The sequence below is a fragment of the Lutjanus erythropterus genome, chromosome 22, assembly GCF_056507025.1.
Source record: "Lutjanus erythropterus isolate fLutEry1 chromosome 22, fLutEry1.hap2, whole genome shotgun sequence".
Taxonomy (NCBI): Eukaryota; Metazoa; Chordata; class Actinopteri; order Lutjaniformes; family Lutjanidae; genus Lutjanus; species Lutjanus erythropterus.
This window is the reverse complement of record NC_139338.1, coordinates 25157031-25184984: the sequence shown is the minus strand read 5'-3', so window position 1 is coordinate 25184984 and position 27954 is coordinate 25157031. Positions and strand designations below refer to the sequence as shown.

General features: G+C 41.3%; 1 protein-coding gene across 1 annotated transcript; it reads right to left on the bottom strand.

Moving 5' to 3' along the window:
* Positions 1-446: 446 nt before the first annotated feature.
* Positions 447-26573, bottom strand: LOC146307014 (laminin subunit beta-1-like). Its single transcript, XM_084710603.1, has 33 exons — positions 26471-26573; positions 25809-25981; positions 22368-22503; positions 19300-19373; positions 18095-18283; positions 17884-17947; positions 16680-16882; positions 16458-16578; positions 16087-16275; positions 14799-14975; positions 14000-14112; positions 13822-13901; positions 12999-13134; positions 12752-12910; positions 12049-12182; positions 11847-11967; positions 11472-11658; positions 11102-11245; positions 10791-11022; positions 10226-10389; positions 9812-10036; positions 9399-9616; positions 8671-8767; positions 5416-5785; positions 5144-5328; positions 4740-4981; positions 3936-4142; positions 3704-3848; positions 2872-3079; positions 2649-2790; positions 2084-2260; positions 1770-1929; positions 447-1131 (listed from the first exon to the last, which is right to left on the bottom strand). Exons 1-33 carry the CDS (start codon positions 26502-26504, stop codon positions 995-997), a joined length of 5343 nt encoding a protein of 1780 aa, XP_084566729.1. The 5' UTR covers positions 26505-26573; the 3' UTR covers positions 447-994.
* Between the last annotated feature and the right edge of the window lie 1381 nt (positions 26574-27954).

Here is a 27954-nt window from a genome sequence, read left to right as displayed (position 1 = left end):
AGTGACCAAGTAAAAATAAGTCAAGAGGGTATAAAATGAAGGTTTTACATGTTTTATATCAGTTATACAGTTCGGCTAAAAAGCCTGAAATTCTCAGTTTCTGCAGTTAATGTGCTCTGGCTTTGTGAGGCAGTGTTTCCCGGGCTGTTAACTACTAACTAAACTGATGAAAGATGAAATGTGTAAGTATCTTGGTTGGAAAGCTGGTTTAAAGAGGCCAAAACACGTCTTAAATTAAATATTATATGCCACAGACGGCAGAAAATTAACCCTTTATTAGACCTTTATTACACTTAATTAGAGGGAAATCCAGGTACACATCAGTACAGAAGTGCACCGTAAACTAAAGTATATTATTCCCCAATGATAGATCCTTATTAGACTGTATTAGAGGGTAAATAGGAGCACATTAAAAAGGAAAAAAAGACCCTTTTGAAGCTTCAGTGTTAAATTTCCAATCAAAATTTATTTTTCTGTCAGTCACAGAACCAATCATATAGATTTTTTTGGTCCAGATAGTGTTTCATAGCTTTGGGCTTATTAAGTACATATAAAACTTTAATATTTCTATAAAAAATGTTCAGTCAGATATTTAAATACACAGATTGTAGTATCTCATACAGCTAAATAGTTGCCTATCCTCTACACATTCTTGTTTTCGAGCACTGAGGTCACATTGGCTTTTAGTGGTTTCCTTTGGAACTCGTTGCTTTAATACTTTAATGGTCTTTGGCAGCTTTAAGACGTGTTTCCATTGTTAAAATACTTTTCGGCACAGCTGTCCAGAACACTTGTGTGTTGAGTTGCTGGGCTCACACACAGTCGAGACTTCTGGCACTGACGGCGTCGAACATGTTACAGTGTTTGGTCCTAATAGCTATAAAATACTCAGGGAATCATGTGGGAGAAAACATTTGGCACCGTTAAAATCCCAGCCAGTACGCCTGAGAACAGTAAAGAGTTTAAGGCGCTGGAGCGTCCAGGTTGACCATCATCACAGACAGGTGCTGTACAGCGTCACTTTGTGGCTGATCTCCTCCAGGATTTGACGGACCGTCCGTTCCAGCTCAGCGAGCTCTGCGGCTTTGTCCTCCAGGATGCGCTGGTTTGACTCGTAGGACTTTTCCAGCTCTGAGAACACAGAAACACAGGAAGTGACACGACCGTTTGATCGAAAAGAAAGGGATTGTGTAGTATAGCTCTTATATTTTTTATATTTATCTGTATTTATTTATCTGTATTCTCATCTGATTGTATTTTTAGCACTTTTGTTTACTTTTCTTTTTCCAGTGTGACCTGACTTGTTGATTGGTTAAGATTAAATTTGAGCTGAAATGATCATAGAGTAACCTTTTAAAAATGTTGATAATTGATTAATTGCTAATGTCATTTTATTTAAATAAAATGCTTCTAAAACATGAATATTTGCAAGTTTTCTGTAGTTTGAATGCTTTATTTGGGCCTATGAACTATTTTAGGTCGTTTTCTGAAATTTCATTTTTATTTCCAGGGTGTATATGCAAATGTGTACATAAATAACTGTATTTATTGTTCTGTTTTATATTTATACTTTATCCTTTTCATTCTAAATTTAATTATCTTTATATGGTCTCTGTGTGTAACATGATCCTGTATTTTGTCATATGGGACACGGTATGTACACTTTCTTTAAACTTCTGATTTTCTTTGTTCCTTCTGTTTTCCCCCATGTACATGTGTAGAAATGTGAATTATACGTATATATTCTGCACAGGATACAGTCCATTTACCTCCGAGTCTCTGCAGCTTGCTGCTGCTCTGTGCGAGCAGCTCTTTGGCCTCCTGCTGCAGTTCGTCCGCTCTCCTCCTCGCCTTCAGGACCGTCTCTCCTTTATCCTCCACCAGGTCCTCCGCCTCCTCGAATTTATCTTTCACCTCCAGGTCAAACTCCTGCACACACGCAAACGAGCGTTACTGAGCTGACATGAGATGACGAGAGCATTTCATGTGCGTTTTTCTGATCGGGCCGATGGAAAATTGCCCCCTAAAATTCAAACGTAAGATATTTCAGAGGGTAAGAAGCGTGCGTGTTGATGTGAGATACCTGCTGGGCCTCATCTGCGTTCTGTTTGGCCTGTTCAGTGGTCCAGTCGGCCGTCTCCGCCAGCCGTTTGACCTCCATGTTGTTCTGTCTCAGCAGGCCGACCTCCCTCTCCAGCTGCACCAGACGACCCGTGGTGTTACTGAGCTTCAGCTCCGTGTTGGCCGTCTCCGCCTCCACCTGAAACACACACACACACAGAAATATATAGATTATTATTAAAGTATACGATGAAAAACTGTTGTATCATGAGTATTCTGCATCATTTTGACTGATACTTCAGTGGAGAATTTGAAAAAATCAGTAGGATAATATGGGGAGAATATGTGCACATCTGTGGCCAGATGTTACATCAAAACCAATAAAATTAAACACTGAAAGTCATTAAACTTTATTGGCTGAGCCTCCCAGTGAAGACAGGAGTTCATCAGACAGTGAAAAGACTAACAGAGACAGTTTTTCGATGATCTGCGGGTTCTTTATTTGTCAGCGGAGTTTGGTGAGCAGATGTGCCCGTCTGTTTTGGTCTGACAGTGCTGTAAAGTTGGAGGTCAGAGGTCAAACTCACGGTGAGCAGCAGGTCCAGGGTGCCCCTCGTGTTGTTCTGGGCCAGTTGGATGGCGTCCATGGCGACAGTCTGGGCACGCTCAGTCTCATCCAGGGCTGCCTTCACTACATCTGCTGTCTCCTTCATGTTGGACGCCTGCTCACTGAGGGACAGATGAACGTTTTTAACAGTCTGAATCATTAATATGTTCTGCGTTTTACAGACGAAGCGTTCATCGTGTTACCTGGCAGCTTTGGCCTGTTTCAGCAGCGCCTCGGCTGCCTGGATGTCCTCGGCGCTCTGACTGAGGATCGACTCCACGCTGGTCAGGGTGCCGACCTTCTCCCTGATCTCCCTCGTCAGCTCCTGCAGCTTCTCTGCCGAGGTCGGCATCTCCAGAGCCAACACCTCGTTGGCCACCGCCTCGATCACGGAAACATCTGCCTTGTCATCTGGATCATCAGAAACAAAACAGAGTTGATTCTTTTTCCTTTGAATTTATCAAACAAAATGTTCATCAACAGTGGATGCACTTTATTTTAGACCCTTTTACAAAGATTGAAATTCTAAAAAGCTATTAATAGGTTTAAAAACCTGGACTATAAATGTTTCTGTGCACAATTTTACCAAAATTCTGCCTGCAAAACTGAAATTAAGGGCAAACTTCACACTAAGGTGTTTTGCAATTAATCATCTGTAAGTCATAAAATTGTCTGTCATACTGTCATAAAATTTGATCCAAGCTGTCTTAATAAGTTAGTCTTCTTAAATAAAATCCAAACAGGGAGCAGCCAACTTTTTGGTTGAAAAAAACTAAAAAAAAACACATCACACATGACAGCTGGTTTATAATTCAGCGTGTGTCTGATCCACCAACCAGCTTGTATTTTTAGTAGGAAAATCTTCATTTTTTAAATGGTTCGCCCATCATTGTAATGTTGTTTTCAAGCCAACACTCACTGAAACAGTTGTGCAAAATGATTTTAGAGCTGCCATAAAGCTAAAACTGACTGAAAAGTAAGACTGTAGAACCAGTAAGACAAACGTTTTTCAGTGTGTGTTTGTATTTAACTCACTGGTGAGCAGGTCTCGTATCTCCTTGATGAGGTTGCGGAGCTGCTTGTTGCTCTGCTCCACTCTCTCTTTGCTCTGGTTGGATTTGATCAGCACCTCCATGGCGTTCATCTTCGCCTCGTTCGCGCGGTTGTTGGCCTCCCACACCTGACCACGAGCAAAATCAGTGACCGGCTCAGATCCATCTTGAATTTTTCTACATCCAAAAACTATTAATCGTGTTAATTCACCCACCATCCTGGAGAGCTTGTCCACCTCCTGCATCGCCTCCACGATCTCCTGGTCCAGGTCTTTCGCTGATTTGAGAGCACCCTGGGACATCGTGACGAAGCCTTCGCACCCTTCTCCGCCGCACCAAGGCGCTCCGTCCTCACCGACACACCCGAGACCACCACAGGGGGAGTCGGAGCAGCTGTCGCCTTCAGCTGCACCGTCACACGTCTGCAGAGAGACATGATCATCAACGGACGATGTAAAGGAATATTTCATAAAGAAAAAATTTGTCAACAATGTTCAGCATTTATCACATTAAAAAAAACACTGTTATTCTGAATTAATGAGATTTTTTTATAAGGAAAGGAAATTTCAATGCCGTTTTGGAGAATCAATGAGATAATTTGTCATGTTTTAAAAAATGTCTTTTTTTCTGAATTAATGAGATAATTTTACTTGTGAAAAGGTCAGATTCTATTTTTCTGAAATAGTAAGCTTTTTTTTAAAGAAAAAAAAAATTCAGCTGTTATTCAGAATTAATGAGATTTTTTAACATAAAAAAAGTCTCTTTTTCTGAATTAATTAAAAAATGTTTTATATGAAAAAGAAATTTCAGCTCTGTTTTTGTGAATTAATGAGATCATTTTTCATATAAAAAAGTTTTACACTGTTTCCTAACCAACTTTTAGAAAATAAAAATCTCATAAACGTGTGAATGCAATAAGCTTCTGTACAGACGAAACACTACTGAGGAAAATAAATCACTGCCCGTTTTGCCCGTGTTTTAGTTCTAATAACGATCTCTGTTCCTTCAGTGTTTCTCACCTTCTCGCTGAGTGGTGACAGGTCAAATTTGTCCAGCTCAGTGGACAGTTTGTCCAACTTCTGCGAGTTTCTCTTTTGCTTGCGTTCAAACTCCTTCTGACCGCTGCCCAGTTTGTCCTCAGTGGTTTTCCGTACTGCGGTCGACTGCTCCACCGTGTTTCTGGGGTTACTGGTGGAGGCATTGGCGCGCATCTCTGCCATCATAGACTGCGTGTGTGCAGCTGTGATGGTGTCCATGGCACCTGAAAAGACACACAACTTTTTTGTAAGATGAAAAACAACATAAAGATTTTCAGTTCATGAACAGGATGAATGTGAAGCGATATGCTGATGATCCGCTTGTTTCAGTGTCAGTTTAAGGTTTAAAAAACACGCTGTTTCTCTCCTGCGGCCCGGTTTCTCACCCTGGATGTTGGCGTTCTTGGCGTTGTAGACCTGCTGTCTCAGCTCCTGGACCCTCAGCTCCAGCTGGTTGGCCTCATCAGTCAGCGCATTCAAGTCTGCATCGGTGGCGTTGGCGTCACTGTGGAGAAGGTTCAAGCTCTCCTCCGTCGTGTTCAGCTTTCCGTTTAGGTACGACATCACGCCGCTGAAGAAAGAACGAAACCGTAATGAACTCAAGCTAAAAGGTGTTTGCTGCATCTTTGTTTAGATCTCTGTTTGTTTGTGTACATACGTGATCTGATGCATCAGCTCCTGAATCTGATCCAGCTTCACTGCTGCAGGGTGGCTCTCCACTATGTCTCTGACGGCCTTGGCGTTTCTCTCCAGGCTGCTGACGAGTTCTTTATACGGCGTCGTCACCCCGCTGGTCTGAAGCTCTGTCACCTGGGCCTCCAGGCGTCGGGTCTGATTGGTCAGCTCGCCGACCACGTTGTCCCAGATGAAGAAGCACTGGTCGCAGGGCTCGCAGTTGGGGAACTCACCCTGGTAGCCCCTGGCGCACTTGTCGCACCGCTGGCCGGACACACCCTCCACACAGGTGCACTGACCGGTCACACGATGGCACTGCTCGCTGGAGATTCCCCGAGGGTCGCAGTCACAAGCTGGGAACACAGAGAGAGAGAAAGTTCTTATTAGTAAAATAAATTTTATTTGAATAAACTTGAAACAACTTAAAACATGAGGTTGAGTTAAAGAATTTAGTTTTATGAATATAGAACTTCCCTAACTTTGATTTTGTGGCCATCAGTGCTGACAAGTACAATTGTCTTGTACATTTTCCTGATGTACTGAATTTAACTTCATGATGTAACTTGTTTTTAGTCTTAAGCTCATGTGAGGCCTAATGGAACAATAATAATCGACCATGGAACGGCTATACGAGACGTGAGGGCTCTAAAGTTATTCATTCTCCTCGGGGAAATAAACCATTTGAAAACAAAGTTTATTCAACCTCCAGCTCCTTCAGTAAATAAACTTGGACATGAACATGACCTTGAAGGTCAAACTGACCCCCCCATGCATCGAGACACTCAGAGCGGCTCTCCCTCCTCAGAGGAGGAGGAGAAGAAGAAAAGGAGGAGGAGGTCTGGTGTAAGTCAGAAAGAAGGAATGCAGAGTTTGAGATCAGTTTGCTGCATTTATTTGAGTGATTTATGGAGCAGAAGGTGAGGATTCTGTTTGAAGTTTTGTTTTTGTCAAGATGAAACACTACACCTTAGGGTTTTACGTTCCACACAACATCCAAATACTAATAACAGTCACCCAGTTCCCCTTAAATCACACCACACTTAGAAAGGTGCCGACAAAACAAACATTTTAAAGGGATAGTTCGGATTATTTGCCTGCCAGACTCCATTAACATATTGCTCAGTTTAACCGTTATAAACATCTTCTCCTTCTAAAGGTGTCTTAATGATTTCTCATAAACAGACACTAACTAATCTGGCAAACATTCTGCCTCTAATTAACGTCAAACAAGCGAACTAAAACGGTTATTTCAGGCCAGAATAGAAGGACACCACAGCTGCAGAATTGCTGTCAAAAAAGCCTTATTCTCTGATGAAATATCATGGTCATTTATGATAAATTACAATAAATATATTACAGATTTCTCCTTTAAAAAAAGTCCACCGAAAAAATCAATCATCAGTTATATTTTCACCACTGTCAGACAGTCTCTTCTGACAGGAAACCACTGTTACATGAGTCATATGTCACTCTCTCCGAACCAACCAAACTCCATAGGTGAAATTAGTAATTTTACCTTGCAGAGCACGTGTGTTACTGGTCTACCACTGCCTTCATTGGATAGTTTGTGAATGTTATCACGTGACTTTGGTGAAGCCGAACTGTCGTTTCATGACTCTAAAGTCACACAATAACACAAACAAACTATCAGAGGGAGCAAGTGGTAGCTCAGCAACTCCCAAGTTAAATGACTGATTTTGCCTATGGAGTTTGGTTGGTTTGGAAAGAGTGATATTTGGTTTGACAGCAGGCGATTTCCCACTGTCCCGCAGCAAAAACATTTTAACTACAACATACATTTAAACTCATTCTGCATTTTTTTAGGTGTCTTAAATACATTCACTGACCCCGTGCACAACAGTTCTTTGCCCAGCCTCCATGTTGGTACTACTCTCTGTTTCCCCAAACTGAAGACATGCCGACTGCCATCTACTGTATCTAATACACTGACTATTGATAAGTATGCTATTCAAATAATCCAAACTATCTCTTTAACCTCTGACACCAAAATCTGGACCACCTCTCAGCTGTGGCAACGTCTTTAAGAGACTTCAACTCCACATTACGCCCACATGTTTCTCAGTAACGTGGCCACAGTGCTCAGATTTCCCACATTAGTGTATCATCTGTGCAGATAGACAGCGAGGTCCAGCTGGTTTAAACGCTCAAGAGACCCCTGGGGAATACAACGGGAATAATTCAGGATTCCTGAGTCCTCAGGGCGTTGGTGCATGACGAAAACGGGATGCCTGGGAGTTCTGGAGAACATCTGGTTCTCATGAGCGAAGGGAATGAAAGGTCATTCCCAGATCCCCTCCTCCTTCTTCTTCTCTTCATTCTCCTTCTCCTCCTCCTTCCCTACTCCCTCTGTCTTTCTCTGAGGGAGAGCCAGCTACTGTGAGATGCACATTTCTGCAGAAGGACTCTCCAGCAGTTTGTTCAGCAGGAAATAAAACATTCTGGCATCAGAGGCCATCGCTGCTGCTGACATGTAATCACTGTCTTACAAAACCAACTCATTCCAAAGCCAAATCAAACAGTAACCGCTACTAAGTTACCTCATACATAATGAGCTGCACACAAAAACAAAAGACAAAAACAGCCAAAAAAAGAGCAGAAAACAATGGAAAAACAATATAAAGCTTAAATCCTCAAACATGATGACTCATACAGAATCAAATCCCATGAGAACTTCAAATGTTTGCAGGGAGAAAAAAGATCTAATGAGTGTGAAACAAGAGTACAGTACAGTCTGGATGTTTTTCCTCGTTTGGGCTCGACCACACTGAATTTGACACGAAACAGTGACCGTGAGATTTATTGCTGTTTCAGAGTGTTCACATCCTTATTAGGTGAACGGCGCAGGACTCACTGCCTTTTTTATCCATCGTCGCAAAACGTACAAACAAGACAACCAAGGAGGTTTTTATTGGCCTATCAGTGGCATGTCCTTGGCCGGCCAACTCTTCGAGTCAAGTCATCATAACAGAAGTTATCTCAGAGCACTTTTCAAACAGAGTGGTTTGAAATTGTACTTTGCAGCGTTTTTCTCTTTCTCTCGTTTGTCTTCTCCCTCTATCCATCCCTCTCTGAACGAGGGGGAAAATCACAGATCGTCTTTAGTAAACTTCAAACTCTTCTGCAAACTCTATGTAGAAAGACACGGCTTTCAGCAGTCGCCTCGCAGCAGAAACGCAACCTGTGTGGACATTCTACATCCATGGCGATGAAAACCTACCGTGACATTTGACCTCTGGATCCCCCCAGAAGAGCTCTCTGCACTCCCGACACGTCCTGCCACCAAAACCAGGTTTGCACGAACACTGTCCTGTGACCTACAGCATCAACAAAAACACAAAGAACATCAGGTCAACAAAATATCATCGAACAGTGAGTGTACAGGTTGGAAAACTATGGTGCATTTTGTGTATAAAACAGCTGAACTTTTGGACGGAAGCAGAACGTCTCATGTCTTTCATGTCCACTCGCAGACACAATGGACCTTTGTAGTTTGATTCATCTCACTCCTCTTACAGAAGATGTGTATTCAGTTATTCCACAGTGTATTCTGAAACTTCCTTCCTCCGATGGAGAGCAGCCAATAAACACAGAAACCCAAATGTTTGTGTGTAACTGAGTGTGCGTGTGCAGATTTGAGTGCATGAGTAAAACAGAGCTGCAGAAAAACAGAGAGAGAAGAAATTCCCAAACAGCTGGAGTCGTATATAAAAAACAAATTACACAAACAGGCCTCAGTGATTAGGTGGGTTGGTCACAGTGACTTACTGCCGCCCTGCAGCTTCACTCTCAGTGAGGATTGTTTGGAAAATGTCCCCGCATTATGAAAGGAAAAAGTCAACAGTAGTTCATTGAAAGACGAGATTTTGCGTTTCAGCGCTGGGATTTCAGAGAGTAAATCGGAGCAGCTGCTGCGATGCTGATGCAGGAAACGATGCAGAGACTCACTTCATTGCAGGAGGATCCGAAGGAGTGGATGGAGTCGCAGTCGCAGCGCTGGCAGCCCGTCCCGCTGACGATGTTCCACGTATCGGGAGCGCAGCGGTCGCAGTTCTGACCGACCACGTTGGGCTGGCAGGGACACTGACCGCTGAGCTGATCACACTGACACTCGTCAGGTGACGAACAGGCCTGAGGTACCACACCCAAAGAGTAACACATACACTCTGCAAACACGAAGGAAAGACACCAGTCAGGGTTCAACAAGTGCTGGATTTTTTACTTATACTCTTTAGGTTAAAACTGCTGAGTATTTATTATATTTAAAGGGATAGTTCACCCAAATACATGTATAATATGCTGTAAATACAAACGATATATATACAATAAGTTAATGGTGTCATATTAACAGCTGTACTCACTCCTGCAGCTCTGAGTCCCAGCGTTGCCGTAGTAACCCAGCTTGCAGTGCTGACAGGTGTAGCCCTCGGTGTGGTGCAGGCACTTGAGACAGGCGCCTGTCCGAGCGTCACAGGACCCTGGGTCGTTCATGTCGATGTTGTTGTTACACTGGCAGGGCAGGCAGCGCCCGCCGGGGATCAGGGGGTTCCCGAAATAACCTGGAGCACACTGGTCACACCTGTCACCTGGAAGAGGACAGGAAACAGGAAGTAAATTGATGTTTTTAGCGCTTTTTAAGTTCAGAGGGTGAACTGAAGTGTTTGGGTTTGTAACATGCGATGGTGATGACATGAGGTGCAAAATGTGAAGCTTTGAGCGGTTAAAAAAGATGTTTACATAAAAACAAATCTGTTCCTCTGCCTGTGTGTGTGTACCTTTGTATCCAGGGCTGCACACACACACCAGCTGGTTGGAATTAGGCAGGACATAACAGCTGTCAGAAAACTGGCGTCCACTGCGCGGACCATCGGGACACATGCAGGGACGACAGTGGCCACCTGAACCCAGCTCTGGGTTGCCATGGTAACCGTCTAGACACCTGGAGGGAAAGAAAAAGGTAAAGTAGAGAGACGCCAGGATCAGGTGACTATGATTCCTTCGATTTAGCTTTCTTGGCCACATCAAAGATTAAAATTAAAAAAACAGATTCCTGCCATCAGCAGAGACGATGAAAACAGGAAACTACGGGAATCTGTCGCTAAATATTTGAACGTCTGTGGCAAAAACTTTGTCACAGGTCAGTTAATGATGTTACTGAGTAAATGAGATGTAAGCCGAATGTTCCTGCAGATCAAAGTGAATCAGAAAAGAGTTGTAGTGATGGTGTAGCTTAAGTTTTTACTGTGAAAAAATATGACCCAACTATAAAACACCTGGTTTTAGAATGGAGTTTGGTTTGATAATGTAATGAGATCTTTGCCCTTGACATCATCAGCTTACCTCTCACAGTTGTGTCCAGTGGTGAAGTCTCTGCAGCCCTGACACTCTCCAGTCTGAGGGTGGCAGTACTCGCTGTGGCCGTTACAGTGACACGGTCTGCACTGAGGGAAGCCCCAGAAGCCCGGCAGGCAGTGGGAACACTGGCGCCCAGTAGCCCCCGTGACGCACTCACACTGGCCCGTCGCCTCGTGGCAGAAGGCGCTGACTGAGCCCCGAGGGTCACACTCGCAAGCTGAGGGCAAAATGTGAATCATTACACTCGTCGTTACTGATTTAATAAGCATCGAGGCATCAAACCAGCCAACACTCACGTCTGCAGCCAGAGGGGCTGAACAGGAACGTAGCCGGGGCACAGTGGTCACAGTTCCTGCCCACGACGCTGGGTCGACAGCGGCACTGACCGCCGCTGGGCTCACACACAGCGCTGAGTGAACCCTGAGGGTCACACTGGCATGCTGGGAGAGAAAAGTGGAGAATTATTCAGAGTCTTATAGGAAATACTACTGAAAACTTCTCATCTTCTCTTATGATTTTCCAGATTTTAGTTTACATGAGTGATTGCCTCAATGATTATGTTGAAAATTAAGCATTTTTTTATCATATTCCTAAACAGCTAAAATGAAACTTTCAAGACTTTGTGCGAAATCCTGATTATATACAAAGATGCATAAAACTACGTACCCATGGCTCCTTTGTGCAGCAGGGCGGAGACGCTGAAGATGTAGTCTTTACAGATGTCGGTCATGGGGCTTTTGACGACGCTCTGGCTGCTCTCCAGACACCGGTAGCGCTGGAACGTATCCCACGCTCCCTCACCTTCGACGCCCTGGAACATGTCCATCTCACTGACCCGGGGTATCAGCACCAGCTATATAAAGAGAGAAAGAGGAGGAGGAGGAGAATGGAAGCCATAATAAAAACACAGTTTAGAGGGAATGGAGCAGCAGAGTGAAGGGAGTTATTTCAGATCTTTTGGGCTGCCAAATTTAAAGTCCTGTTCATTTTGAAACTGAGAATTTAAGATAAGTTGGGGATGAATAAATTAATAAAACGTACAGAGTCGATGAGCGTGTACGGGCTATGGACGTGTCTGACAGACGAGTAGACCGGCAGCCTGAGGTGGACAGTGTAGTTCAGCCCCTGCTCTAAGCAGACCGGGCTCACCAGCAGCATGTGTCTGAAACACAACAGAGAGTCAGCGTGTGCGCAGTGAACGTGTTTATACACAGACAAACGGTGAACTAAACTGCAGTTTTACCTGGATCCAGGTGGCAGAGAGATGGACTGCTCGCTTCCAGTATGGATGGTGTTGCTGCAGTGACCCGTGTAGTTTGGAGGGATGAAGATGGGACGCTGCACTTCAACATTCACCCGCTCCCACTGCTCAGGCAGCTGCCAACATATACACACACATTATTTATTCTTAAAACTTTAATAAAAGTATGTCAGCATCAACTTAAAATTAGAACCACCAATATTTGTTTCGTGTAGCTCACATCTGTTCTGCTAGTGAGAGGTTTTTTTTTTATCAGCATTAGTCTTTTTAGAAAGCTAAAACATGCTCCTCTGTCCATATTTTAAGGAACTATTATACTGGACAATAAAATATTAAAAATGTAATATTTTAACCAAGATAAAGCAACAATTATTTCTTAGCATCCTGAGCTATTAGCACATTCTTACAGCCTTACAAAGGAACTGTAGCTAACAAAATTAAAATGGCGAAATGCTCAAATTTTAGGCTACTATCCAGAACTGTAGCAGAGGAAAAATAACTACAGTATTTCAGTTTTTAAGAGAAACTCTTCATTAAGGCCTCCCTAATTGGGACTCCACCATCAAAACTTTGAGAACTCCTGATCTATGATTTAAAAATTATTTAAAATACTACTAATTTTAGATTTTTTGGACAGGACTGTTATGTTAAATATTACTTTTATGTCTGTGTGTATGTGTGTTACCTGTGGCTCATAGCGAACAAGGAAGTCATAATCCATGGACTCTGGGATGTTGTTGATCTCAAACTCTAAGTAGGCTCCTTCCGGCACATTAACAAAGCCCATACCGGTCCACGTAGGACTGCGGTCCAGAGGATACGGCCTCGGTACCACTGTCACACCCTGACACAGAGACAGAGATCAACAAAGCTGCACATATCTGAGTAACACCTCCACTGAACAGGCGGGATGGTGCTGTCAACACACTCACAGGTCCGTGCTTGGCGTCCTCCGCCTCATAGGTGTAGTGATCCAGAGCGATGAAGTAGAAGCCGGACTCGACCTGATCACAGCGCCGTCCAAACATGTGCTCCCTGCACACACACTGTCCTGTGTGAGGGTCACAGCTGTGGACACACACAGATATATAGATATTAGATGTATCTCAGAAATATATTTTTCAGGCATTTATCCTTTAACTGAAGTTTTCTGTTGCTCTTTATTTGCAGGCTTCTCTCACATTTTTACCAATGAATTTTCAAAACTTTTCCATGATATTTATCCCATTTCCATGATGTAGAGGCCTATATCATGATCAAAGGGCACAATAATGGACAGGAAGCGTGCTATTTTCTGAACTATATTCAAAACTTCTCCTCCTTTGTTAATTACAAACCATTTCCTGGCCTGGAAAACAGTTTATCAGCCTTTTCTGATAGGAAACCACTGCTAAATAAGCCAAATATCACTGTCTCCAAACCAACCAAACTCCATAGAGAAAATCAGTAATTTTACCTCACAGAACATGGGGGTTGATGGTCTAACGTTGCCTTGATCTGTTAGTTTGTTTGTGTTATTGTGTGACTTTGGTGAATCCAAATGAACCGTTTACAACTTTGAAGTCACACAATAACACAAACAAACTGAGCAATCAAGGCAGAGTAACTCTCGTCTTCTGCAATGTAAAATGTCTGATTTCGCCTATGGAGTTTGGTTGGTTTTAGAGAGTGATATTTAGCTTCTGTAAAAGCAAACTGATGTAAAAACACATTGCATTCTGTGATCTTTAAACTTAAAGTGGTGTTTAAACATACTTATTGTTGACAGCCCCGCCCTGGTCACATTCACATGGTCTGCAGCCGTCCATGTCATTGGACAGACCCCAGTGTTGCGGCTGCAGAGAGAGCAGACATCTGTTTGAACACACTGCATGACACACACATTGAGGCAAAACATTCAAACTGAGGCTGACAGTGAAGGCTGGATCCTCACCAGACACTGATCGCAGTTGTGTCCGTCAACGAGACGCTTGCAGAAGCAGCTTCCTGTGCGTGAATCACAGTTGTTTCCTCCAGGCAGAGTTCCCAGCGGGTTACAGGTACAAGCTGCCAAAATACACAACGACACAATGAAGAACAGATCTGACTGCAGCAGTCAGACTGTCTGTCTGACTGACTGTCGTATATCTTCACTGTATATGACACTATTTCTGATTTTACAGGCAACAAAAATCTGTGTTTTCAATTTTCCTTGAAGTCACTTTGAGACCAAATCCCACAAGTTCTTCCATCCTTAAAATTCCAATAATTTACCTGTTACTAATGATAAAAAATATGTCACTCTTACTGGGATTTTAAGGGAATAACTAATGAATTGTAATATATATGGATTATAATACATATGGGGTATTTCCGATGTATTCTAAGCACAGTTAAAGGAGTTTTAAGGGGTAAAAACCCAACATGGAGACCAAAGGGACTGTCTTGTACCCCTTAAATTGTTGATGAATGGCTTTTCTAATTAATGCACTGTAATACATTTGGATTTGTAACACATACGTGGTATTCTTAATGGATTATATGCATGATTTAATGTGTTTTAAGGAGTAAAAACCACCAACCAAACCAAACCAAAAAAACAAATTAGATTACAACATATGGTATCTTTAATGGATAATACTTTGGTTTTCGTCATAAAAAAAGAAGACAAAAATATAAAAGATATTTAACAGAGGGTACAATTTAGAAACTTTGAGAATAATATGGTCCCCAACAGTTGTATAACTACTCACACAGGCAGCCGTCAGGTCCCTGTCCCAGTCCGAAGTGTCCATGTCTGCAGGTGTCACAGCGCTCGCCCTCCACGTTAGCTTTGCACCGACACTGGCCTGAGATCAGCCCGAGGGCCACGTCGGTCCGTGCGTCACAAAGTCCACCCTGCAGAGACCCGGACGGGTCGCAGTTGCACGCTGCAGACACAAGAAAAATGACCTGCACATGAACGCTAATCATGATCGCGCGAAAACATACATTAAATGGCAGTTCATGTCCTGAGATCAGAGAAGGACAAAAACATGATCTTTGATGACAGGACAAAGTACGAACAAACGAATGTGTATCTCTGCAAAGTTTACTGATTGTCTGGAAAAGGCAAGAGCAAAGAATTTTAATATTTGAAATATTTATGATGAAAAATGACAATTTTCCTGATGATATAAGCAACGACCTTCCTCCAAAAAATGGGAGAAACTGTCACTGCCAGAATGCCAGAATATCTGATCTGATTTTGGACAAATCCGAGGGCAATATGGACATTAAAAAAAAAGTAGAGTGAAAAGTAAAGAATACCCCAGATGGTTGGTTTTCACTTTTTGTAAAGCACCTCTAATTATTTCCAAATGAAAAAATACTTTGAACCTCAGTGAGGGAACAATGACAAATCAGGTTCACAGCCTTGAAATTATGAGTTTCTTCAACATTTTTACAGTGTAACAACAAATTTCAGTGTTATCTGGTCAGTAACAGTCTGTGACAAAGTGATTAATGAGGGGGTCAGAAAGAAAACAAAATCCTGGTCATTTTTCTTTTTGAGTTCATAAAAATTTATTCATCTGTCTTCAAAAGTTCCATCTACTCTGTAGATAGGATTTCCTCACACGATGTTAAAAATTAAAGCTTATCTTGTAATAAAATTACGGGTCCAGTGAGATATTTATGTGTGAGAATGAGACAAGATAACAAAAAGCTAAGACCTGGAAAAGCAGCGTGTAATTTAAAAGAAGAGGAAAAAAGAGGGGGAGGTTGTGTTTCATTTTACTGCACTATTTCCACTTGTACCCAGCAGTTAGTGGGTAATTACAATCATGAAGTAACAACAGCTACTTTCTGCTTCTCACTTCAAAGCCTTCATCACAGTCGGTGAGTTCAGCTCCAGGTGGTGCCTGTCAGAGGAGGAAAATGTCCCGGAGGAGGACGCCGACCTGCATTTTAACCCGTAATGAGCAGAGCGGCCCGTGAGCAGGGACGGCGGGGAAACGGTCGGTCAGTCAGGGGGTCAGAGGTGACGTGGAGGTGACTTACGCTCACAGACGTTGGGGTCCCTCAGGTCTCGGTTGGGGTGCTGGTAGTAGAAGGGCGCGCACTGCTCGCACTGTCGGCCCACCGTGTTGTGTTGACAGTCGTCGCACACGCCTCCGCTCATGTTGCCGGTCGTTATGTACACGGCCATGTCGAAGTGGCACGAGGTGGAGTGATGGTTACACTCACACTCTGAGGAAGAAGAGCACAAAGAGAGATTTATTGGTGGTTTATCCTTTGAAAATCTTTTCACTGAACTCTCAGCAAAAAAGCAAATAAACATATTTCTCAAAATGTGAAAAGGCGCAGAGCAAAAGACACAAAAACAGAGAGAAAAGATGAACTGGTCGTGCATTTTATGTTTGTGTTCTTACTCTTGCAGGCGTTGGTGTTTCGTCCCTCTGCAGGCCTCCAAGGCAAATCGTGATAAAAGTCTTGACAGCGCTCACAGTTTAGTCCCTCAGTGTTGTGATTACAAACACAGCGGCCATGGACCTACACACGCCAAAAAATAAATTAACATACTGTCTAGTTTTTCTCCATATTTCTTTTTTTTTTTTTTTAATAATTTGACTGTGAGTGTGTGTTTGATGTACCATGCCCTCAACTCCAGTCGGTGCTCCATCGATCGGGGCGCACTCGGAGGCGTGGCCGTAGCAGAAGCAGTTGCCGCGGACGACCATGTCGTAGAGGGAGTAGTAGTACTTCTCCGTCACCTCGTCGCGGGAGTCGAGCAGGTTGTCACCCAACGTGTGGAGCTTGATGAACTTCACCCGGAGATTTGTGATCTTCAGCATGTCTGCACACACACACACACACACACACACACACACACACACACACAGGAGATTAGAGCATCGTCACACACATCTTTTTACAACTTTATTCAAACAGGAAAAGCTGTGAGTTCGCTGCCTTGCTAAGCTTTTCCAAGTTTCTCGTCAAATTTCACCCGCCCACAGCGTTCACCAAATATCTGGGCCTCTGCATGTGTGTGTGAGTGTGTCTCAGTCTGGATGTCGGTGAGTGTACAGAGACCGAGTCACTTCCACATGTGAAATTCCATGTGGCGGTCTTGTCCTGTCTGACCTTTGACCCCTGCAGCTCCGCTCCAGGCAGCTCTGACCTACTCGACTACAGACGAGCAAAAGTTACTGGATATCATCTCAATACTTGTGTAAGAGTGTCATAAAAAATAATAAATATGTAAAAGTATTTTTAAAAAATGGAAATATTAAATAAAATATAAAATAATAATTATAGGCATTTTAATTAATTTTCACATTTATTTGCTGATTTATTTCTGTATAAATTCATATATTTAAAATAAACAGAATTAGCTTTTGTATAAAAAATACTTATTTCTATATGTTTAAAAAAATATGTATTTATTTTATATAATGACATTTAGTTATTTTTTTTTTTTTTATTATTATTCCATATTACTTTTTGCTTTTCCCCTTTACCTAAAGAAAAAGGAAAAATAATGGGATAAAAATAAATAAATTCAATATATACAAATTTTTTTTCAATTCAATTCAAATTGTTTTCTTTTTTCTCATGAATTATTGGATTTGACCTCCTCAGAATTCAACTAAATTATCAAATTATTCATATAAATTTATCTGAGAAGGAAAGTTTACTCTTCTGCCATCTGTTCATAACTCATACATTATATACAACCTGTGATGATGAGAGACCACCTACAAATGTTGCTTCATTTTAAGAGATTCATGAGCCAAAAATGTTGGGAGTCTGTTTTTAAAGCTGCTGAAGAAAAGCTTATTTTTGGCAGCTCACTCTGTATTCTCAGGCTGTAGGGGTCCTCGATCTCGAAGGCAGGGTCCAGCACCCGAAATATCACCTGGAAGAGAAAGAAAACAGAGAAAATCAGGGGAAAGTTTGCATTGGAGGAGACTATTTTTAGATTTATGAATTTATATCCAAACACACAACCTTTAAAAAAAATGGAAATTAAAAAATAATACATAAGAACTGAAGACAGACTCACCTCTCCCTCTGTGGACGGTTCGATGTCTGAGTAATGAGAGTCGCAGAGGATTTCGTCCACTCTGACCATCGGCCTGGCCGACACGCCGGGGAAGGACGACTCGCAGTCGTAGGCGAAGTACCGATAAACCTGCCACGTCTTCCCAAAGTCCATCGATCGCTCGATCACCATGGCAGCCGGTCGAAATGTCTGTCAACAGAGAAGGACAGAAAAATCATTAGCCTTGTGTACAGTACAGTTTTTGATGCTAATCAGCAAATGTTAGCATCATGCTAACATGCTTAATTAATAGTGCCTTGAAGTGGGGTCCTGCTTACCCTGTTTATGAGATCAGTCTATCTGGCCCCCCTATTATTAGCATCACTGTGAACCTGTTAGCATGCTCATGTTAGCATTGAATAAATTCACATACAGCTGCTAGCATAGCTGTGGGAATATTAAGCTAACCTAACCAACATTGTTTAGTCATGAAAGTCATTAAGTTTTGTCATTTGAGGTTTATATCAGGCCAGATATTCTGACCTATCATAAAAATTCATCTCTATGTACATTGTATATATATTTTTTGTGTTTTTGTAAAACAAAAAATGATAGTGTTCTCACTTTAAATAATTATTAAACAGCATTTTGATCAAGTGCAAGATATGTCAGCCATATCCAAGCTAACGTGTCAGTTAGCTAGTTCAGTTAGCTGTCTTCTTTTCATGTACTCTTGAATGAAATTATGTAAAGTTATGAGAAGTATACGCTGGATAAAGTACATTTTCCTGCAACTTTTCATCTCGATGTCGACATTATTTTTCATCTATACAGTTTGGAACCAAACTTGAATATAGAGTAATGATATTTTGAAAAGGGTGGAGGTGTTGATCTTTCCTGCCATCTCATCCTAAAACAGGATGTGACAGGAAACACATGGAAAATGTGACTGTAGTGTGTACAGTTACAGTATCTGTGAGAGGCTAAATGCAGCTGGCCGCCGTCATAGCCGGTCATGTGACAGAGAGATTTTTACTGCACAGTTCGTCTCCCTCTTTCTTCTGTTCCCACCGTTCTCCAGAGACCACAATGATTTTCCACATTCCTCCACCACAGCTGTCCGATGCTGTTTATCTCTGTGCCGTGAGTACGGGAGTGTGTGTATGTGATATATGTGTCGGTCTGTCTCTGTGTGTGTGAGAGAGAGAGAGAGAGAGAACAGGCACCTTGAAGGTCATGATAAGATGTGTGAAATGGAACTCGGCCTCCAGGTCCAGCTGGATGGTCACGTTCTCCACACCTGCAAGTAGAAAAGAAATGCACAGGAAATTAACAATCAATTCTCTTTTCTTTTACTGATTTACACTTTCACTATTAAACCTGCCAACACATCACAGACACTCTGTCTCATAAACTTTCTGTTGAATATTTACAGGCTCTTTCTGCACATGTTTATGCAGCTGATGGAGCTCGTTTCTACTGATGCCCACATATGAATTTAATCAGTTCTGGATAGTTTCTTTAATTCTTCACTACCTTTATGTGCAAAATACTGCAGTATCAAATATCCTACCTAATGTGTTAACTGGTTGCCAGAAAACATTTGGGTGATAACTTTATATTAGTCTTTTTAAATGTTAATAACAGCATAATAAACATGGTTATTGCTTGATTATAAGACATTTATAAGCACTTATAAGAAACTTTCTCACAGTTTAGAAGAATGTTAATTAAAAAGTATAATTCTATAGTATTTTTGTTTATAATAGTATCGCAAACTCATTTTTTGAGTTTACTTACCTAATATAAGCTTTTGTAGTTGATTAAGTGTAGCAATGTCATTCTGTTGGTCAGGTCACCATTTTGGTTCAGACACAAATAGCTCAGCAACTTCTGGATGACTGCCATGAAAATTTGGTAGAGACATGCACGCAACCCTCAGGATGAATTGAAGGTCATCATCTGATCATCTGATCACTGAGAGGGAAACTTTATTACTTTATTATTTATTTACTTCATCACTTTATTTAAACAAGAAGCTTCCTCTCTGTTTCTGTCTCAGACTGCGGCCACATGATTTGTGTGCATCCCATGATTTATGCATTATTTGATTTACGCTATTATACATCATTTCTGACATTTAATTTCCAGTCTAATACGCTGATAATTTAATTATCTCTTTGCAGAGCCTAAAACACACATTAATAACACATAAGAATCGCATCGACCAATAAATGTAAGCAAATAAGTGCTTTGCATTGCAATCTTGGAGTCTGAAAGTCATCTACAGGACAGTTTTTGGTGTCAATCAACAAATGTTAGCATGCTAACATACTAAACTAATAGTGCATTCAAATGGGGTCGTGTTTACCCCGTTTACCAGATGAGTTTATTTGAATGTCTGGACAACAACTCTTTAAACTGGTCATACATAAGCTAACATGTCAATTACTGTAGCTAGTTCAGTTAGCTGTGTTCTCTGAATGTACTCTTTAAATGGATCATACATTAACAAGCTAACATGCCAGTTAGCTAGCTGTATTGTAGGAACTGTGGGCGCTAATGTAATTTGGTCATTGAGGTTACTAGCATAAAGTTAGCTAGTTCAGCAAGTAAGTAGCACCTAGCTATAACTAGGTGCACATATTTGGTAGGCCAAACAACTGTGAGAAAGTCTGAGTGGTGCGACTTGTTTTAATTTAGTAATCCCAATTTATGAAACACTTTTAACTGGTCTGAATTTGAACTTAAATGGACAGGGAATATGTTTTATTGCTGATTCTGTCCACAACAGTACATTGTTTAGCTTCCCACATCGTTCCTCCATGTCGACCACCATCTGCTATAGCTAATACACTGACTATGGAAGCACCTCATTCAACCCCACTTTAGATAATCCAAACTATCCCTCTGACTTAACAACAGCTGGTGCAAATGGCTCAGAAAGCCAAGATGGAACAGGAGAACTACAGCGAGGGAATCAGGAAGTCCCAAGCAGAGCCATTGTGTGTCTGCTGCAGCTTCCTGCTGTTTCAAAGCCATCTGCACTGCTGGCCGCCGCTCCCTCCATGACTCACACCTCTGACAGATTCCCACCACTCGGAGGGGAAAGTGAGTGCATGTGCAGCATGAATGTGGGACCAAGTCTGTTAGTCTTGGGAACCTGCAGTAATGTGCTTGTTTTTAAGGGCTGAAATTGAAGATATTATGACGGTTATTAACTCCACATATGCTGTACATTCAAACAAGCCAAAAGTCATGTAACTGAGATGTGTGCTACTAATCAGACAGTTCAGTCAGCTGTGTTCTTTGAATGTACCCTTCAATCTGGTCATACATTAGCTAGCGTGTCAGTTTGCTAGTTCAGTTAGCAGTGTTAGCTAGTTCAGATAAACATTTCTAGCATCAGTTAGTGATTACTGCCGGACAGTCACAGATTCTGCCTTTCCTTTTGATTTGATTATTGAAAATGAAAGCTAATTTCGATCGATTTCCAAAATTGAACAAAAAATGGTTCAATCCACAAGAAGAGACACGACAATTTTTTGAGTTTATCCTTCTTTGTGAACTTGTTTGTGTATCTGTCCCTCTGTATTTTTATCAATAAACAGATGTTAAAAAAACACTCTGGCAGTTTGGCTTTCAACTTACATTTGAATTAACTTCAAAATAAACAAACATGGTATGAAAAGCGCTGATCTGCAAACAAGTGCAGGTGAATTTTTCTTGTGGATCAGAGAAATCAAAGGAAAAGGGTGAGTGTCGTGCAAACTAAGGTGGCACAAAAAGGGAAATGGCATTTATTTAACCAAACACACCTCCTTAATAAGATATGTTGCAGTGACATCCACATGGAAAGAATTCTGCAGTCTTTTATTTATTATCCAGATGCTTCAAGGTGAATTTTTCCTGTGAGAGTAAAAACCGTTTCTCTTTCTCACTGCGCGGCCCTCTGAACTCCCGCTGTCTCATTACACACACTTCCTTCTTCCCACTTTAAAGGCCTGAGTGTGTTCAAGTGGTGACACACATCTGTTTCATATCTGCACACCTGTTCTCCTCAGCACACCTGTAAGCCCCGCCCCCTGTGCCTGCTGTGATTGGCTGCAGTGAGAGGCTCTGTGATCTCCTGTCTAGTCATTACTGAGCTCAGTGGTTCTCATGAGAACGGAGACAGCAGGGGCTCACACGCTGCTCTTCAAACCAGCAGTGAGCAGGAACTCTTTCATTCGACAAGAACAAACACTTTTTTTCTTTTCCTCCACATTCTCACATCACATTCTCTGGTTCTCACCGTTCTCTGACTGCCACCAGGTCTTCAGGCGGTTGTGGGCGAAGGTGGTGACCACGTTCTCGATGGTGTGGCTGATGGGGTTGACGTCCTCGTCGTACATCTCCCTGGAGTCGCACACGAAACATTTCTTCTCTTCCTGATGGACAGAGGGGGTAAAGGGTCAGTTCACCCAAATGATAAAGAATAAACAAATCAAAAATAGTAAAGAACCCAACAATATTCAGTTTTTTATCATGGAAGACAAAGAAAAGCAGCAAAGCCTCACATTTGAGTGGTTGTAAAATGGGGATTTTGCTTTAAAAATTACTTGACAACTACTTGTTCAAATTAGGGATATCTTAAAGAGATAGTTTGGATTATTTGAAGTGGAATTTTTTGTGGTATTTATCCAGAGTCGGTGTATAACCTACAGTAGATGGCAGTCGACAGGCCGCCAGTTTGGAGACGCAGCAGGAGTAATGATTTAATCATCAAATCACTAAAATAATTTTAAAATTAATATTTTTTGTCACAGAAGTGTCGTATCGGGGTCCTGCATCATCCTGTCAGGATTTATTTCACAGTACTGACCCGCTCACTGCACATTATCCCTTTACTTAATGTGGTAAGCATGAATTTAAATGAACGATGTACTGTATATATCATGTTTCCCGCCTGTGCCGTGTCTGTTTAATAATGTGTTCACTACTTCTGTCAGCAGGGGCTTCGTCTGCACTCCAGATGCTTTGGCATGCACACAAGCTTAACTCTGGTTCACACACACACACACACACACACACACTTAAATCTCGCAGTATTGCAGCATGTGAACAAACAACACAAGTTTCTCAATTTCACCGAGCTCCTGCCAACTCTGTTCGTCTGTGTCGAAATGTGAGCGGAGTCTGGGTAAGTGGGTCCGCTCAACAGCGTTTTGGTAGAAAAATGTCAGCTACTTCAGGCTCACTTCCTCCCCCCCATCCAACCTCCTCCTCATACTTGAGGCCTGTGCTCATCCTCAGGAAGCTCAGAAAGGCCCCACAGTGTGTCTGTGATTTCATAAGGACGCCATTCACACCGCGAACTCGCCAAAGGGTGTTTGATAAAGACAGAATATCCCCGTCCTCGCCCCCGGACGTCATGCACACAGGGAAGAGATTGTGAGGAACAAAGCGCTTTTATTGTGGCGAGGAATGTCTGAACTCCCACTCGACAAGACAGCGAACAGATACTGTACATGTGCATGCTGTCTCACACACACACACACACACACACACACACACACACACGATGTTATCTGAAAAGCTGATGTGGAGCTGAACCTAACTTTCAGCCAGTTAATTAGCTGATTGAGAGACAATTAACTGGGAACTATTTTGATCAATTAATCATTTGTCACATTTTTTAAAGGAGCAAATGTAACAATTACACATCCAAAAATGTCTACTGCAGTTCAAATAGCAAGCTGGACCCATAGACTGCATAATAAAGGAGGAATCTGCAATTTTTTTACTGCAATAAATCATAAAATGATCATGATATGTCAACAGAGGTTAAAGAAAAATGCTAAGCTTCTCTGACGACAACACTACAGCCCTCAACAACAACAAAAAAATTATATTCTGGTCCATAACTTTTGTTATTGTCAGATTTCCCAAATCAATGTGATTGGATTCAATTCAATAGCAGTTTGGTTAGCAATATTTCAGATGCTATGTTAATTTTGCTTGGATATGAAAGAGATTCTCAAAGAACTAAAGCTGTAAATTTTACAAGGAACCCTCTAACCTGGTGCACCAAAGTAGTTACATTAATCAAGTACTTTTTATTAAACATGAACCGATCAACACACTAAAATTAGTGAAAACTTGCGCCATGAGATCTTGCACCAAAGGCAGGTCATGTGACACTAACGGTTAAAACTGCAGGCTGTACAACATGATTTTATGAGTCAATACCGGAGCAGCCAATGGAAAATTGATTCAAATCAAGTAATCGATTTTTTTAAACCCTGCCCTAGTTATTGTTTGTCTGTTTCATGTTATTTAGATGTCAAATTAATGCCGAACATTTGCTGAATGAGTAAGTTCTGTTTATGAGTCGTAAGAAAACATCAATAATCTTTTACAAGACGTAGATGTTTAAAACGGTTAAATTGACCAAAATGTTAATGAAGTTTGGCGGGCAGTGAGACAGGCAGCTACTGAATTCCAGAGTGTATATTTTCAGAGTAGTGGGCTTTTGTTTTCAGGAGTTCAAGCTTAAGTTTATATTAACAGACAACTGACATTTATAAACAGCTGATCAACTTACAGCACCGGACTTGTCTTCACTTGTTATTGTCAATTTACGAAGTTGTGTTTGTCTTGCACTCCTGCAGAGCTCCTGCAGCCTGCCTGAGCTTCCCCAAGTCTGGGGACGAGTGGGCGGGGGGAAACAACTCTTAGATCATAAATTAAATAAGATTTCAAACTATTTAATATACAATCTATGGCTCCAACTTGCTGAAAATAGGCTGAAATCCCATTTAATACACAGTCTATGGTTGAACCCTGTCAGACTTGAGGAAGCTCAGGCAGGCAGCGGGAACACTGCAGAAGGGCAAGACAGGTGCAACACTGCAATTTGACAATGACAAGCGACAAGTCAACATTCTTCCAGCGTTGAGTTCAGTGACTACCTATTCCACTGCCTGCCAAACTCCATTAACATTTTGCTTAATTTAACTCTAACTAAATATCTACTCCTTCTAAAATATTATTAATGATTTCTTGCGACTCATAAACAGACACGTACTCATTTGGCAAGCATTCAGCATTAATATGAACTGTAATTAAAGTGAACCAGCAAACAATAACAACTGTTACATTTGCATAATTATGGTCATATTATGATTTATTGCAGGAAATATAATACAGATTTCTCCTTTAAGATGCAACTGTTTTCTACTGACCAATTAGAATATGTGTCTGTCTTACAGTCACATGTGATATATTTCACACAGTACGCGTGAAGGACTGCATGTTGTGAATGTGTATAATGGAGTTTTTTCTCCAAATCTTTATCATTCCACTGAGGGAAATGTGATCGACATGTGATCATTTGTTCTTGTTGCTTTGTTTTAGACTTTCACTGTTTTACAGGAAAACTCTGAAATTTCATTAAAAATACCAGAGAATATCTACAAAATAACTTTTTTTTGTCATTGTCAGGCCAGATACTGCAGTGTAGGTGACATATAGTGCAATATATGTGATAAGAAAAACACTTAAAATACATTGATTACACTGATTTTGACTTCACCATCCACCTATAACTCATGTTTATAAGTTCTGAAATCTTCTGAAAATAAATAAAATGTTGACACTAAGTTGATGAGAAAGGTTAAGTTGATTCCACTAAATTCTTGCATGATTTTTACAGTGTATTTTCTGCTTGTTCCTCCAGCAGCTCTTTTCTCACCTCCAGATGTCCCACGATGCAGAAGCGCTCCGGCTGCTTCAGGCCGCAGGTGGAGGAGGCGCTGAGTTTGTGCGCTCGGCCGATCAGCAGGTCACCTGTGGCGGGGTAACAGCTGCCCTCCGTGCAAACATCTGCAAACTCCGGCTGCTGCGCCCTGATGGGACACCACAGGGCTGCAGAGAGGAGGAGGAGGAGGAGGAAGACTGCTGTCAGTGTCAGAGAGATGACGCACAGAGACCTAAATCTGATCAGCCTGAACAAGACTGTTGTTACCCTCAATAAAAACAGGTAATCTCTCACAAAACTGCTCTTTTGATTCCAATTATGAAACCTAGAAGGAGAAGCCTGTGGTCAGTTAATATAAATCTAAATCACATGTATCCTCTCTGTAGATACAGAGGTTGAGCTTGTGCGCAGCAGTAAGATCTGGTAAACTTTCCCACAGCAGTTTTCCTCACCTTTTCTCATGTTTTGAAACAGTCTAATTCCCGGGAAGACAGTGAATAACGGTTTGCATGTGGCTTTCATTACATGTGTTGTTGTTGGAGGAACATTTTGGCAGCTACAGGGGATGAAATTCCACCCAGTGAACTGTTGACAGTAGTTTTTTATTGACATATAAAACATTTAAATGTATTTAAAGAAATGAAACAGAAACTCACCCAGAGCTGTTATAACGTGGATTATGAGCGACATATCCAAGTGCTGAACATTGACAGCACGTCCTGTCGGTGATGTTGGTGTGTCCTGCAGCTGAGATAGTGCCTGTATGTAGTGACAGTCTCGGCAGAGGGAGGTTTCTTGTAGAAGGGCAAAGAATATGGAGTGTGGACAGTGCCACTCCCCCATGCTTACCAGCTGTATGAAGTGTTGACAGTGCCACGGATAACTTAACCTGCAACATAGTCGATTAATTGATGAGTTAATTTAAAGAAAATAACTGATTAATAATTCCAATGATTTTTCAAACAAAAAAATCAAACATTTGCAGGTTACAGCTTCTTGAATTTGAGGATTTGCTGCTTTTCTTTGTCGTTTTTGATAGTAAATGATTTGTGAATGATTTGGACAAAAGAAGGAATCCGAGGACATAACTTTGGGCTCTGTGAACTTGTAGTGAGGTTTTCATCGTTTTTGACATTTTATAGATGGATTAGGCAGTTTAATTGATAATAAGATATTCCTTTATTACCAACAGTGTTACAGCAACAAAGTGCATAGCAAAAATAAAAAGAAGCATCAATTAAAACAAGTACTAACATTGCATAACAGGTGTACATGGTAGTGTACAATGAAAATAATTGTAGCTGCAGCCTTACCAAAGTTGTGGTATGGTGGCACTGTCTACACTTCATATACTTGGACCTTCTCAGGCTGTCATTTGATTCACTGCATCATTCACTGTATAATTAAATAGCAAAAAGCTGAGGAAATACAGAAACTACTAACTCTTAATTTCACACTGATTAATTTGCTAATTTGCAAGTGTAAAAAATCAGAAAATTCTAAGAAAATGCTTCACCAAAGCTCAAGATGACTCCCTTAATATTGTGTCTACTTGTTTTTTTCCCCAGTCAAGCCAAAAAATAACTAAATGAAAATAATACATAAATTTATAACAGAGCCTCACTGTTACTGTTTATTTGAGGATGTAAACAGACAAAATATTTTGATAAGAATCACTTTTGTTACCTGAAAGTCTGCTGTGGGATGATGTTAGTGCCCTCTAGTGGACAAAGTGTGTAACAACAACAGAGTTTCTAAATGACCTCACACATTCTTTGGTATGTTTAATTTTGATAAAGCTTCAATTTGTTTTTAAAATATGGGTCACACTGATCTAATGATCAGGCTCTTGTGAAAAAGGCAAAAAGCAGCAAACCAGAAAACGTTTGTCGTGAAATATCACTGCAATCATAAATCAGTTAATTTCTTTAAACTGATAAAGCACTAAAACCTTTAGTTTGATAAATCAGTGTTAGCTTTTACTCCAGTGCATTTTTACTCTACTTATTAAAGCTCGTATTTCTGCACTCTTACTTTAATAATCAGTCAGGTAATAGCACAGTATGTATGAAATAAATATATAACAATAGTGCCTCTCTGTGTTGTTAATGAGGAACTGTAGCACTGGACCGCCACAACT